Source organism: Denticeps clupeoides, chromosome 14 (genome assembly GCF_900700375.1).
Source record: "Denticeps clupeoides chromosome 14, fDenClu1.1, whole genome shotgun sequence".
NCBI classification, from domain to species: domain Eukaryota; kingdom Metazoa; phylum Chordata; class Actinopteri; order Clupeiformes; family Denticipitidae; genus Denticeps; species Denticeps clupeoides.
In genome coordinates, this window is record NC_041720.1 from 15,110,438 (window position 1) to 15,126,467 (window position 16,030).

The 16,030-nt window shown below is 41.9% G+C and overlaps 1 protein-coding gene across 2 annotated transcripts in view; it reads right to left on the reverse strand.

Annotated features, from left to right (window-relative positions):
* Window positions 1-1,535: 1,535 nt before the first annotated feature.
* runx2b (RUNX family transcription factor 2b) overlaps window positions 1,536-16,030 on the reverse strand; it is a 37,753-nt gene continuing 23,258 nt past the window's right edge. For both annotated transcript variants that reach the window (XM_028953073.1, XM_028953074.1), the window contains exons 6-8: window positions 8,964-9,140; window positions 8,261-8,422; window positions 1,536-3,955 (exon numbers count right to left, since the gene is read on the reverse strand). In XM_028953073.1, the coding sequence (XP_028808906.1) occupies window positions 3,459-3,955; window positions 8,261-8,422; window positions 8,964-9,140 (836 nt within the window). In that variant the 3' untranslated portion in view covers window positions 1,536-3,458. The remainder of the gene's footprint in view (window positions 3,956-8,260; window positions 8,423-8,963; window positions 9,141-16,030) is intronic.

Here is a 16,030-nt window from a genome sequence, read left to right on the forward strand (position 1 = left end):
TGACAAAAGTTTTACACCTGATGCCCTTCCTGACCCAACCCTCTCCATTGGGACCGACCACATGAACCGTCCCCAGTGTCTGGGTTAATTGATTATGGCAGCTGTATTAGCCATAAATGTAGCAGCAGACACAGTTGGTGCTGAGTTCCAATGAAATGCTGTGAGGACTTATGCAAGTCTGTCACTTGAAAAGCTTCATTGATTATTAGAACTACCTCATCAAAATGAAATTGAATGCCCAAGTTCCGCCAAACTTTGAATCACAGCAATGTGAAAGAAACCATCAGTTCTTCCTTTGTCAATGACTATTTCTAATTAATTTAGAATAGTTTTTCATGACATGTCTAAATGAGCTAAGTGACGAACTAAACAGGAAAACCATGCGTCAGTGAAACATGGCTTGAATAAGGACAACAGGCCTCACTGTACCTCCTATCAAGACAGCTTTGTGCCAAATGGCACCAGAGATTGGCAAATTACGACATTTTTGCTTTCCTGGGCAGAGGCAGGGTCCCTAATGGAGGCCGGACGGCACTTCTGTCAAGCGTCTCATTTGATGGGGTTCGGGTTGCCAGAATCAAGTTTGTCTTGGTCCGTGTTTTGCAGAGGTGATGACTGGTATGTGCGTGGTGTGTGTGCGTGTTTATATATTCGCACCATGTGTGTCAGTGCTCCCGCCTTTTTATCCTGAACAAAAACACACATGGTCATCGCAAACACCGACCAATTTTTGACAGTATTTACATTTCTGTGTGATAATAGAGCTCCCATTTCAGCGGATTGTTTTTGAATTCGGCGCGTCTGTTCCCGCTGTTTTTGTTTCATTCCTTTCCCCCCGTTCATTATTCTAATTGCTAGATATGTTATGTGGCGGAATGCTAAGAACGCAAATTTGAGACCTGTTCCACTTTTCTTTTTTTTTTTTTTTTTTTAACCCCCCCCCCCAAATCCATATTCAGGGAAATCCCAGGAACTTTCCCGGTGCGGCTCAAAAAAGAAAAAGAACCCTTGATTATGTGTGTTATGTCTTGAAATAATGTAAAACAGGCTGCATGCTCCGAGGACCTGGTCTACACTACTGAGACAAAGACGTGGCTGTGGCCAGCAAAATATCGGCCAGCGATGGCCCCCGTTTGAAAGCGAACATTGATGCAGGCCGCGCCCGCTATTGGCCATTTCGCAGCATCTGTAGTTAACAGGCTGTGAATCCGACCATTAGCCATTACAGCTTATGGGTCAAAGGACAACAATTATACAACTGGCCACTGGGACACATCGCACAAGTGATTATTATTTAAATAAATTATTGTATTAGATTTGTTGCATTATGACACACAGGAACAGACATGGTAGCAAAATTATTCTTTAATTATTCTATTCTTAAAAAAAAAAAAAAATGTTCAAAATGCCAATTTCTCTCACTGTTGTCAAGACACTAATCCCTTTAAAAAACAATTTTCATATCCACGAGTCTTGGGAAAACAAGATGAAAAAAGATAAGAAGACAAATGAGAAACATGTCACCTTTTGTGCAGTGTGTGCAAGAGACGCGAAGCTGGAGCGAGAGTATGCTACAAAATGCTGTTTGCAAAAAACTTGAGAAAAAAAAAAAACTCCCAGCCTTGTCTGCCCCGACTGATAAGCATAATTTCACAAAAAAAAAAAAAAAAAAAAAATATATATATATATATATAAAACAAGACAACAACATATACATGCGAGATGGTGTTTCCTCATCATTGTAAACCTTTTGTAAACATTTTTTTTTAATATATAATCCAGCTTTGCTCTGGTTGCTGAATGAGCAAAGCCTCAGCTTGACCCCCATTAAAAATAATAATAATAAAAGGAGAAGCTGACACAAGTACCTCACACAACGTAATAAAACATTTCAAATATTATAAAAATAAATAAATGCAAAAGAGCTGGTTGGGGTACAGATCTTGATAAGACTGAATTGATAAATAGCTGACGGAATGAGAATAAGGGAAGGGCTTTATTTGAACCAGGTCCCTCACAACCGAATCTGATTACCATGGCACGCAGCCACGCTTAAAAACATGCAGATTTATTCGGTACGACATACGGCGACGGTGTTGCATTTCGCAAACTGCATTAAATTTGTGAATGCGTACACGTTGCAGCAGGTCTGGAACAAATGCGCCCTCCAGTAATCGCACACAATAAACCCAGGAGGAGTTTGCTTCACAAGAGTTTCATTAAAACACACAACAGAGAAAACATCACCGTGTGGCATAGTTCATAAATAGCATAAATATTCAGAATAAATAGATAGCAAGGGATTTTTCCCCCCAATCCCACTATCTGTATTTTAAGAAATGCATCTTTTTTTTTTTTACTTTTAGATGCTTCTTAAATAGTTACACCACAGCGGTGTTGCTGCTTTTTACCCTTTACTCATCATTAAGTGCTGCAGAACTGCATTTTTTTCTGAAAATGCAGAGCTAAACCCATAACATAGGGCAGTTTTTTGCAGTTATTTATTTTTTTGGTCATATTCAAATAATAAAAAAAAAATGGATTTTATTATCTAATTTTGAAGTAAGACGTGCTACTGTAGTTTAATCTTAGGATTCTTCCCAGTATTCCTTGTTGACTGTGCGTATTCCAACAGAACAAATATTGTTAGGGGAGTGAAAAAAACGTTCATGGGATTCGTTTCAACATAAAATCCAAAATTGCCTCCAAGAAAATACTGAAACATTAAGTTGCTGGAAACTAGACAACTCGACAGATTATTACAGTTTGTAAAGGCACTGAAACGCTAACAAAAAAGCTTATAGAGAGCAGAGATATTATAAAAAAATACTCAAGAATACATTTCTATCACTCAAGTTCCTGATACGCCACTTACATTAGAGCATAATAAGTTAGAACTTCATCTGAAACACAAGGATCCACTTCCCACATACACTTAATTTAAATAATTAATTTATGGTCAAAGCGTATTGTTCCATAAAAAAAGGCGAACTACTTGGCCATACCGCTAAACTTGTATAGACTATATTTCTACTCAGTGCCTCAACTTGAGCTTTGGTTATCAACTGTAAAAAAACTGTAAAAAATCTAAATTGTATATATAACCATACAAACCAGTAAATAGCCCTTTTCAGACGTACAATAAACGTACATTCTTTTGTTCTAGAAGGTTCTTGAATCATTCATGTCGTTTTGTGTTTACAAAGTCTCAGCCATGGGGCTTATTCATTTATTCAAACGTTCTCTTGTTTTAGGTCCTGTTCCCTGTGGTCCATAAATATTCCGCCAAAAAAACCCCAAAAGTATTGTATGTTGGAAGTTCAGTAACATAATGACAAAGGGACGGCTGAGAAAAACCTCAGCAACGTTTGTGCTATGAAAACCATGACATCATATTTGGAGTCTATCTGTCCATTTCCAGACGGTCAACTGGTCCTTTCTCCCCATTGGTCCCGTTGTCAATACGGCCTCCACACTCCTTCGTCCATCCTCCCTCCCGGATTGAGCACAGTTGGGGAGTTGCTATGGCTACCGTCTCCCTCCACGCCCCCTCCGCCGTCCCCCGCCTGCCCGGTCAGGCTGGGGTTGACCAGCGACCCAGTGCCCGTTGACGCGCTGGTACACGGGGGCAACATTCGACTGGGCGAGCGGTCCCCTCCGCCGGGCACCATGGAGAACTGGTACGAGCCCGAGGACGTGCCGTAGTACAGGTAGGGGGTGCTGCTGCTCTGGAAGTGGCCACCCTGACTCTGGGTGGAGCCTGGGTAAGGGGGAGGCAGGTAGGTGTGATAGTGGGCCCCGCCCAGAGACATGCCGGAGGTGACGGGCGTGGGCGTGTAGGTGAAAGTTGCCGGGTAGTGCATTCTGGGACTGGAGAAGCGGCTCTCTGTGAGGGAGGAGAACCCGGGGAACTGACGCTCAAACTGCCCGGGGAAAGGGCTCAGATCTGAAGCGCCTACACAGGGGAAAAGCTCAGCATTAATACATGCAGTCAACTGTCCACACATTTTACATTCTACATACATTCCATGAACATTTCAATCAAATAAATGTACCGATTACTAGGTTTATGCTTTATGAAATGTGTCACGTGATGCAAAGATGGAAATTCTGCAGTTCAATATCAGTAAAATAAAAAGCTTGTGAGAATCTGGGCATCTTTCAGAATAAGTGACCAGTGAGCTTTGATCTGGGAGGATGAGCAATACAAAATCGAATCAGTTCATCGTTAAATCCACTGCATTCGAATACATTCTGAGCTCGTGAGAATATTGTGTTCATGAGCGGCGTGAAAATGTTGGATGGAGATCAGCAAAGATATGGGGAATTAACGGCATATTAGTGAAACTCTGACCATCTACTTCTGGTTATTGAGTTCTTTAGGTTCTAAAACTTCTCATAAGTGGAACGGAAGGTGTTGTAATGCTTAAGAGGGTTCCTCGTGGCCTGCTGTAAGTTTAGCTGAAAATGCTTCTCTGCGGGCCGCAGCTGATGTAAAAGAGCTTCCATCAGGGCTCGCTGTAGAATGGGAAGGGACGCACGTGTGTGCATGAGTATTCATGCGCCTGCAACTGCATCTGATCTGGTTATGGCCCTCATCTGTGAAGATATTTAGGCGCCCGTGCAAGTGTGCCTGCGCATGTTTATGCCTCGTATACATTTAAGGGGCCGAGTGTTTGAAGATGTGTGTTTGTGTGCGGCGGGAGTGTGTGTGTGTGTGTGTGTGTACGCGTGGGTGTATTTATTCAGTGCGACGTGGTGCTTGCAGCGCGGGCACAATGTGCAATTTGGATACATTAAAGGCCATTTGGAAACATTTAGAGGTTGAAGATTTATCTAGATGGGGAAAGCCCAGGTCCACCTCTGATGTGGCAGCTGGTATCTCTGTTAGAAAAAAAAAAAGGGGGGGGGTCCCTCTGCCCGCCATTTCCCTTTATTCCACATCCACCCGAGAAACCACAAAAGACTGCTACTAGCGGGGGACTGAGCCAGAAAAAGTGAGAGCGCAGGGAAAAGTGATGCGCCCCACCTCATCATTTTAAAAGCGCTCCACTCTTTATCATCAATCACTAGGCGTCCCTCGTGTCACCCGGTCTGCATCCAAACACATGCGGAGAGGGAGGTGCGAGGGACTGTGGGAATTACAGGCATGTGTTTCGTGTCCCACTGAAATGTGGCCTTTCCTCTTTTCGTCTCTTTAAAGACGAGGGAGAATTTTTACCGCCGAGTGTGATTTGTAGTTACAACACTACGCGCTGTGCCAACACACCTACAACCCATTCGTGTGACATCTGCATGTAACAATTTGATTGTGCTAAAGAGGAAATCTGTTAGTTCTGGTGGCCCCACTTTGAACCCCTTATGCCACAAGACTCACTTCTTAAATCTATGAACATACGAGTGCAGGAAACAGGGTTGAGTGCCGTGCAAGCAGTGTTGCCAGATACCGAAATTACATAAAATATCACACAAAATTAGAGCTGGGCAATATGACCTAAAACTAATATTGTAATATTTAATGCTATATCATGATACACAATACATATCAATACCTTGAAATTTCTTCTCAATTTATAAATGATACATTGCATAAAAAGACACAAATATAATGAATTAATAAAAGTCAAGGCGTTCGCCTCCATCTCCAATGAATGTCTCTGATATCCCATGGATCACTTTCACTTCTCTCTGCTGTTAAAAAGCTTTTCAGTAATGAGGAGGGGTAGGAATCATGGCCAATGGAACCTAGTGCAATTACATATCCGTAATAACTCATTATATAATATTCAGTATCATTTAATAATAACAGCAATCTGTGACACAATTTCTATCACAATAGTCACATTTTTAAAAAATCCCTTAAAGTACAATTTTGGCCAACTTGAATACAATGATGCTGTAAAGCAACATATTGATAATGTGTGATTATATACACATATAATCAGTTTGTTGTCCCGCCCCAATTTATAATAATACAGTTCTAATAGAATAGAGTTCTGTACATTAATGAAATTATTTATAAGCGGACCTGACTTTTCTTCTGTTTCATGGTAGTAGGATAATTTTAAAGAATTGTAGTATGGCACCACCAAAAGAGCAAACTAGACTTTTGGCACCCCATGAAAGTGTTTTTCTTTCTTTTTTAACCCTGGTGTAAAAAAATAAGATTTTTTCCCCCTGGCAAGCCTTCGAGAGAAAAACCAGCGTTTAATATGTTAAATAACAAGGCCGCAGGATCTATAATAACATAGTCTGGGAAAATAGCAGACCTTTGTCGAACAAATAAAGCCTCTTCATGCTAAAATAGTTCTGAAATGGCATGCTGGGAAATCTAAAATCCAGTTAAGTGTTAGCATGGCACAATTTGCCAGCTAATTTGTATTTGCGTGCTTTAAAAAAAGAAAACTTCCGTACACCTGTTTGTCTGAGTGCCAGATGGAATCTTCTCGCCTTCGTTCCCTTTCCTGCTCACTCTTTACTTTCTTTTTCTTCACACCCCTGCTTTCCTGCACAGTCACAATGGCTGCAAGTGATTAAAGGCGCTGCTCTTCTGCCAAAACGTTGGCAGTTCGTGGAAAGCCAGGCCAGGAGGAGCATCAGACTTAATTACTTTCTCGCTCAGAACACAACAGAAGATGGTGGAACTCACCAATAAGTCATGGTAAAGAATCACAGAGCTCATAGCAGTCCTCATAGCAGTACAGTACACTCAAAGTTACCAAACGTCCCTGTTTAATATTCAATTACATAGGGACAAATAAAGGCTCATTGAATAAGTCATTGAAAAATTACAAATTGCAAACAGACCCTTTTTGGAGCAGAGATGTCATATGTATGTATGGTTATGGAGGATTTTACGACCAATTTGAACATTCTAACAACCAGGTAGTAGAACAAGGACTTGGCATGGTTTAAATAACTTAATTAAATAACTTAATGTTGAACAAAAGCAATGTAAAGGGCAGCGTATTCATAATGTTTACTAGTTTGCCTGGTGATGTGGTTGAATTCGAGCAATTTTAATATGAATGTCGGGCTTGGTTTTGCCCATGCTGCTCTGTCATGTCTGCTAACACACTCGAGAGGTCGGACGTACTGAAGGATGCTGTGTGACGGTAACGACAGGAGCAGATTTTAATAATCCACAATTATGAAGAAGAGGTGTCAAAATGCAGAATTCCATTGCCAGTTTGGTATTTTTGTGTTCCTATGATATTTTCAGAATAGATTCAGCAGGCAGACTCAGAATATACTTCAGAGAAGGTAATAAGGAACGCATGTCTCAATTAAGAGTGCTTGAGTTAAGGTGCAGTAGTTTCAGCTATTTTGTGTAGGGGTGGGGGATATGTAGTAAATGACTATTTTGTCACCACTGAGGATAAATCCTCGCATTTTTGTTAATGAAGACGCTCCGCTCCCCCGCTCAACCAGAAAACTCTCCTGGTGTATGCACGTTTTTCCTCATGGTAAGACGATAAGGTGGAATTAAATAAGCCCAATCGACTTGTAATCGCTGCTACAATCCATCTCTCCGCCATCTTGGTTTGAGAGCCTTGATCCGCAGAGGTCAAAGTTCAAACAAATTCAACTCTGACAGCAGCTACCACAGCGGGATCATCACATCCCAGCACAGTCACGTCCCATACATCCCATCACCCCGGTCTGCAACTGGCTTAACTATCTATACGGTTAACTGTTTAGAACTGAACTACATAAAATATTAGAACACAAACATAAATGTAGAAAATGCTAATAGAAAATTGATCACAATACAGATTTATGACTTCCTATAATCAACTGCAAAACATTAGTGATCTGCTGGACTGGAATATCTGGGACAGACTCAAACTTCCCCCTTTGTGTGTCTTTGATTGTACTGAAAAAGGAAGTAAATGAAATCCTGCAGGGTGACAGCAGTGATATCTGAGTACACTTCCGCATTTCAGCGCACATGGTGCCAGTACCGGATTCAACCAATTAAAGGGTGGGAGTCTATAATCTGGTGAGTGCTGGAGGGGTGTGTATTATGTGGCTGTTGGTACGTGCGCATCTTCGTGTAGGCGTACTGGAATGTTTGTGTGGGTGGAAAATCATGTGCAAAGTGATGGGAAGTGATTGGAAGCTGGGGCAATTTTTAAAATGTCCAGTGCAGACGGCACCTTTATTACATGTTATCTACGCTGAAGAGAGAGATTACCCCTTTGGCATTAAAACGAAATGTAATGGGCACTGTGTTTGTGTTAAAGACGTGTGTAGGTACCTGGCAGGCGACGGGGCACATCGCTGATGGCAGGCAGGCCTGTACCTCGGCTTGAAGAGAGGGGGGTGGTGGAGTGGACAGACGGGGAGGCCATGGGACTCAGGTAGGAGGGGTACGTCTGATCATACGACCACGGAGGTGAGGACTGGGACTGGCGTGGATCTGAGAGGAAAGATGTACGCATTAAAACCCCCTAAATCTATGGGGTATATTTTCAAGTCGTCAGCCCCTTGGATGTGCTCAAGAATAATCTGATTATATTAGGTAATAATAATATGTAAATTAGGTTTGAACAGTTTTTAGAACAAGGACATAAACTGGAAATAAGCAGTGTTGCCAGATGTGTTTTGTGTTGCCAGATTGGGAGGATTTCTGTTTGATATTTTGAAAGAAACTGCCTGCTGAAAATAGGTGAAAAAGAATGTATGTTAGGTATGTTAAGCAGTTGAGGCAGATAAATGTTAAAATCAATTTATGCATGTATGTATCTATCTATCTATCTTACATGTCCACACGAAATGGCCGAAGTAAGTGAGTAATAGTGTTCAGTAAGTAATAGTGACCCAGACACCAGAGATACGGTTACAGCGCAACCGTATCCTCTCACCCCGGCCCTACAGCTCCGTGTTACACTGGATCATTCGAGCCACGAACACGACTTGTCATGATAAGACAGACGGTTTGAATTTGTCCGGGTTCTTACCCGATATCTGCGTCTGACCCTGGGGTGAGAAGGAGTTTGGGCCAGAGGTGAGGGCGGGCCGCGGCCCCTGCGTTGGCACGGCCACTCTCATGGTGGTCTGCCGAATTCGTTCCAGGTCCCCCAGGCGGTCAGAGAACAGGCCGGACTTTGGGGAGTCGTCAAGCTTCTGCCGGTGCCCTACCACGGGAAAAAAAAAAAAAAACTTGAAAAACCGCAAGCTGTCACCACAACAATTCCGTCACTTCACTGTCGCCAATTACAGGCCCTCCGCCCGTAAACAATGGCCTCCTCTGTCCTCGCGACCGGGACTCCATCATAACGTTCCTCCCTCTGGCTCAACCAAAATTACAGCTGGCTTTCTGGGATTCGCTCGCTCCCACCGTCTGTACAGCACACCGCTCTCTGGGCAACATTCTGCATGCACGCCTCGGTTTAGCGCAGAGGGCCGCCTTTTATGTGTCCCACTCTGCAAGAACAAAAGCAGCCATACCCCCCACCCCCCCCCCACCGTAAACACTACTTCTCACGCCAAGATGCACGCACATACACACACAGTAAACACCCGGGTCGACAGGGCCGAATGGCTATAAAAAGCCCTTTTAAAAGGCCCACAGGTGCGCGCTGCCTGCTGGATATGAGGGACGGGAGAGAGGGACATGAAGTGGGGCGTGCCGGCCCCTTTCTTTAAAATGTCTCTGTCTGGCCTCCACAAAGGTTCCTAAAAGAAAAAATGCTATGAAGTAAATATCAAACAGCAAAAGAAAGAAAGAAAGAAAGAAAGAAAGACAGAAAGAGTGGGGGGAATAGACGGAAACAAGAAAAAAATATTGCTGAAGTTGGCCTGCATCCAGTTGGCACAGATAATGGGCAGCTACCTCAGAATCTGGCCTAACCTGACTGCGCTTCAGAACAAAGAGAGAACCCAAGTGACACATGAGGAGAAGTGAGAAGGCCCTCGTCTGTGGGAAAAGACGGTTAGTCAAATGTCTTTAAAAAAAAAAAAAAGTGAGAATGCGTGAGAGAAGGAGAATGGAACGGTACAATCCATTATATTTAAGAAAGATCTACACTTTATTACTGTACACAGATCTACATCGGACAATGTTTTGTTTGTTCTCAGTAAGAATAAAGTGGGGAACATTTACAGAAAACGATGAAAAAGCTCACATATTGGCATGAACTTTTCTCAGCAGTGACTTCCGCGGTACTGCAAGAGGGATCATTTATAACGTGGTAGCTTTAAATGTAATTACAGATGGAATTTTTTTCCCCCCAATTTTTATTCATGGGGTTTTTAAAGGAAATCTATTTTATTCATCAGGGTAGTTTCATTGCTTGTTTTTTTAACTGATAAACATGTACACCTAATCTGGAATATGTTAGAAATAAAAACTTTTTCCAAATGTCCATTTTCCACAATGTATATTTTGGTAGAGCTATTGTTACATGAATACGCATATTGATATGCTATAAATAAATATACTTGAATTCAAATTAATGTGTATTGCACACGTTCATCCTTAAATAATCACTCTGATTCAGAAAGTGACAAATCAAAGATGTTACCCATGGATAGTACAAAATAAAAATTTGTCTTAATATATTTTCCCACATTTTTAGCATTTAATAATATAATAATACAGTGTACAGTTGGACTGTGCATACTCTCTCACAGTGAATTCTATTCCGTATGTTATTACATTATTATTATTTTATTTTATTTATTAGCTTTTTTTTTTTATACTGTGCATCTGCTGGCTTTCTCCAAATGTCATCTTGTCTCATGTTTCAGCGTGAACCAATAGTTACAAACAGTATATTCTTTGCTACTCTGTGGCTTGCACAATTATTCTGTATGTATAACTCTGTACAGTTACATATTGCATATGATGGATTTACCTTATAAATGGCTCACAACCGGCACTGCCTGTGAATTACACATTAATGCTAACCAGAACAGAATCAAATACTCACGCAGACAGAACAAACTAATGGAAGGACTAAAGGAAATGCATTCTGAAATGTGTCCAAATGTCCAAACCCAGCCTCCTACACCTACAACTCCCCTCCAAAAGCAAACTGAGTCAGCAGTTTTATCACAAACAACTCTACCCACGGACTCAGGGAATGATATCAGTTCCCAAGGGAGGGCCTGAAAAATTCCCATCATCCCTGAGACAACGGGGTGAGGTGTCTCAGTTCTTTCCCAGTAGAGGCCTGCATATGATGCCAGATGTTGGACAGACCATGCAGGAAGCAACCCAGATATTGCCAGTTGGAGATACCATCTCTTACCACCACAGATCCAATCTCTCCCTCGACACTCCAACCAAGTAACATTACCACTGTAACCAGAAGCCAGAGATCTTCATCTTCAGCATAAGGCCTAACCCACAGCTAATAATGAGCAGATCTCTTGTGCCGAGATCAGACTACACAGGTTCAGATGAATTCCCAACATTCCGAATATGAACGCTGTTCTACAAACTGTACTTGAACAGTGATGCATCATGAATCAGTTTAAAAATATATATATACATCTGTATGATGATTCAAACCAGTTGGATTCATCCCATGCAATAAGCTGAGCACTTGTTTTTTTTCTTACTGATTGGTAGTTTCTTGTCTTCATAAAAACAGGGATGGGTTCATTTCTTCTGGTTAATTTCGTTTGTACCATATAAAGAAATGAATCGAGAAATATATGTGCTGGTCATTCTGTCAGAAGAAATAGAAGAGAAAATTCCCCAGTGTGACATCCCAAGGTCTTACACCGCCTTCACAACATTACTGACAATTATTGACAATCGTGAGAGACATACTTCAATCAAAAAATTAACAACACCAGGTTTTTGCATTGTGAATGTTTTTTTTTCCTTTTTACATAGATGCAAACCATACCAGACGGCCATTTTTTACTGACATGAGTAGTCAAAGTCTTAAAAAAAGCAAAAGAATGGAACCATCCAGTCAAATTTAGAAAGACACCTACCAAATCCCACGAGAGAAGCGTACAGTTTTGGGCTTTATTTAATTTGGAAACATTTACTGCAACAAATGTAACCAGGAACCAATGCATTTATAGGCAAATAAAGTCAATTACGGATGCAGTATAACTCACAGCATTTGCTTTTAATGAGCGATCTTAATTTCATTCGATATGTGGAAGGGTATATGGGTAATGTTGAGTGACAGGCCGCAAAAAAAAGAGCAGGCACCGAAAAGAACATGGGTGACAGCCAGGCGCCCTTCCTCATCAGGAGTCGAAATAAGTGCAGGGAAGAAGTCAGAAAACTGGGGAAAGGGAGGGGGGGGGGAAGCGTCGGATCCAAAAAACTGCGGTGGAGGCCTGCCAGGCATCTGTGTGGTCTTTGCATTTCAGCCTGGCTAGGAAGCGAGCCAGGCAGGGAAAGGGTAGACACACACACACACACACACACACACACACACACAACATAAGAATTTCAGCCACTCCGAAACCACAGACGCACTCCATCGTCACCTCTGTCCTCATGTTAAAGCAGTCTAACTGGTAGCAGAGCAGCATTTCCTGCGCTGTCTTCATAAAGAACTCATGTTCTGAATGTGGGGGCTCTTTTAAGCAGACGCAGGCCCGTCTCAAGGCGCCCACTCTCTTTAACTCATCGCTGGCACCACCCGGCGCCTCTTCGCGCAACCTCGTAGACGGTCCTCAGACTGACTTGCGATTTCACCGGAGCGGTTTTCTAATTCGTTTTTTTTTTTTAAGTTCCGTTTCTTTCTGTTTTCTGTTTTCCTCTGGAAATGCAGCCATAATGGAGGACATGTGAACATAGACGCGTCCGCATTTTCCCTGGCCCTTAATTTGATGATCTGTAACTCATTTATGTCACAAATCAGCTGTAATTCGAGGAACGTCCAGCAAAACCCCTTTGCTGTTTTCTGTAGCAAAATTACCCGTTGTGGCCACGGCAGTGCAAACAAAATGCAGCATCATGTTTAATGCTCTTGTATATCTTGGGTTTTATATAAAAGTGGGTTTTCATGCAGGAGCAATCAGTTTTGGCAGCAACATAGTAAGGCACAAATTAAGAAACATATCGAAATACAGAGGAAACAATACGGCACAACAAAACTATAATTCCTTTCAAAATGGCTTGTAGATATTGTGCTACGCCAGGAAATATTACAAAAAACAATACACCTAATTCTTTTGGTTTAGAACTGTTTTTTTATATATATAAGAGCCTAGTTAAGTTATTTAAGTTATAATACACATTATAACAACGTTCCCTACACTCACTCTTAAAAACTAGTTCATGGGTGCTTTACTGGGTCCATACTGGGTCTTCAGACACAGGGCAGGGTCTCTCACCCTCAAACCTGGGACCAAGAATCGTAGCTTCACATTACATTTACATGCATTGCCCTTATACAGAACAACAATCAGAAGTTACAGGGACAGTCCCCCTCAATGTCAAGTGTCTTGCTCAGGGAAACAATGATAGCAAGTGGGGTTTGAACCTGGGCCTTCTGGTTCATAGGCGGGTACCACAGGATACCACACATCACACAATCTTTCATGCTGATCTGATCCATTGAGTCCCAAAAACATTAGATCATGAGAAGATATGCCAGAAGTGACAACACATTTTTAAAAAAGAATGAAAGACAAAAACCAAGTGCTAAGAGTTTTTAAAATGATCGATTCTGAAAAAAACACAGTAAAGTAATAAGGGTCGAAAATGGATAGGCACAATCAGGCAGGACCCGCCTCTTTCTCCCATCATCCCATGTTTCCTTACACACGAAGCCAACCATCTGATGAGTACTTTTGACCATGTTCACATTTAAAGATGGTTGATTTGCCCTTGATGAAGAACGCTTCTTTAGCTAACGCCAATGACCTCAAAGTCGGACATAAAGACAAAATTAAGTACTCATGCATGCTGTTTTGAAAATTGGATGTCATTTTAATTTTCCATTTTAATTTTGTGTGTGTGTGTGTGTGTGTGTGTGTGTGTGTGTGTGTGTGTATATATATATATATATATATATATAAACAACTGTGGACAGTAGTGCATCTAAATTAGCCTATAGAATAATTTGGGCTAAATCTGGGATTAAGCAGCTTTAACTGGTATTGAAAAGGGCCGTTGTCCATGTGATCACACTGTGCAATTGAACAGATCAGTGGCGACCTTTAGCTCTTCCGTGGGTCACCGTTAAAGCGATTCATCCATTCGGGAGGAGCAAGAGAAATACCCGAGGGTTTTTGGAGCATGACAGTCTCGCATTGAGCGAGTAATCACACAACGCTCGCAACGGCACGCTGCTTTAACCGACTCCACCCAGTCTTTTAGTGGAAATGACTTATAATGAGAGCTATTAGGTGCTGCTAAAAAAAAAAAACCTGGAGTAGTGGTGCACACACACACACACACACACACACACACACACACAGTGGCAGACCACAGGCTGAAGCGAAGCCGTCATCTTATTAAACACAATGGGAACCACAGGATTCGACCTCATCGCTAATCACACAGTGTCAAGGCCTGAAAAAAAAAATGCTGTCCTACAGTGTTATGTGCGTCTAGCCAATAAGCATTTATCGTGCTAAAACCTGACGCATTTATCAGCTACTCTGCCCGGTGAGAGAAAGCAGTGTGTGGCCCAAATGAAGTATGAGGACTGTCGGCACACTCAGGACACTTGCGCACAGATGTTTCGGCAAAACACCAGCCGGGTGGTGTTTCAACACCTTCTTTGTCCTCTTTTTTTTTTTTTTTTTTAATTAAAAAAACTTGTGGCGGTGAGCTAAAATGCAAGCATGCATCCTTCAGTATTCATCTGGCAGCCATCAGGCTCTATTAAATACATAAACACATTAATAACAGACTTCCTGTTCTGGACTTGTCAGTGTCTGCATTGCAGGCTGCAGCAAAAACGAAAAATTGGTCTAAAAAGGACAATAAACAAGCCAATAGATGTGGATGGAAGCTGACTCTGCAACTTTGGTGGCTTAAAATGGGCATATAACTATGAGCGCATAAAATAAGATCATTTGCAAAAAAGGAATAATTAGTGTTAGGGGGAAAATGTGTCCAGTGTTACCAAGCCACAGTGTTCACATTGTCAGTCGTCTATCCTCGGCCTTCAATTCACGCAGAACGGGGGCCTCCTCTTAATTAAGCTGTTCATTAAGAGCAAATGGTGCTATAATGAGTCGATTCATTAGAAATGCAGAGTTTCCAGATAATATTACCCCGTCGGCCCTGGCGGGCAACCCTGGACCGGACGACTCGGCGTCTTAAAGGCAGGGAGGGTGCGAAAACAAGCACAGGGCGGAGCAGGTGTGTCAGAAAACCTACTAGCAGGCTCATTTTTAATCTGACTTTCACTTTCACCACTGTTACCACAACACAGATAATGGCTCAGGTTCAGCAGCGCTGATCCACCATTGTTAAAACCACTAGGGGTGTGACAAAAATGTCGGCAATACAGGGTTATACTTATTTCTTTGGTCATCAGGGACTTTTTAAACTGTACCATGACACTTCGTGATCGTATCACAGAAGGCCGTCCTCCAACATATCAAATGTTGAGATCGTGTGATGTCACCATCATCGCGATGATATTGAGAAACGTAATGCATCGGTAAATGTTGCTGCACTTCTTTTTATTAGCATCTCTGATTCCAACTGCAGTGTAATGAATACAGTAATCATAAGTCATGTGAGTTTGTCAGTGCTCACGTTAGTGAAAAAGAAAACAGCAGCTTTCAGGAAGCTGCTGTTTGCCATTAACGCTGCGAGCAGGTATCAGCCTGTAAGTCATTCTGACCCCCGATTAACAACCGAGTAGATGCTCAGGAAGCCCGTTTACATCAAAGACACGGCCCATCATTGCTACGGGGCGATTGAATACAATAAAAAAAATAAAAAGACCCATTGTGTCAAAGTGTCTCCATATATCTCTGCCATATGTGTTCATTCAGAACAGAGGAAAAGATGAAGAAAGAAAAAAAAACGACTTGTTAGAGATGTGATAGGGTTGATTTTTATGCCAAAGAAGGGAATATATTT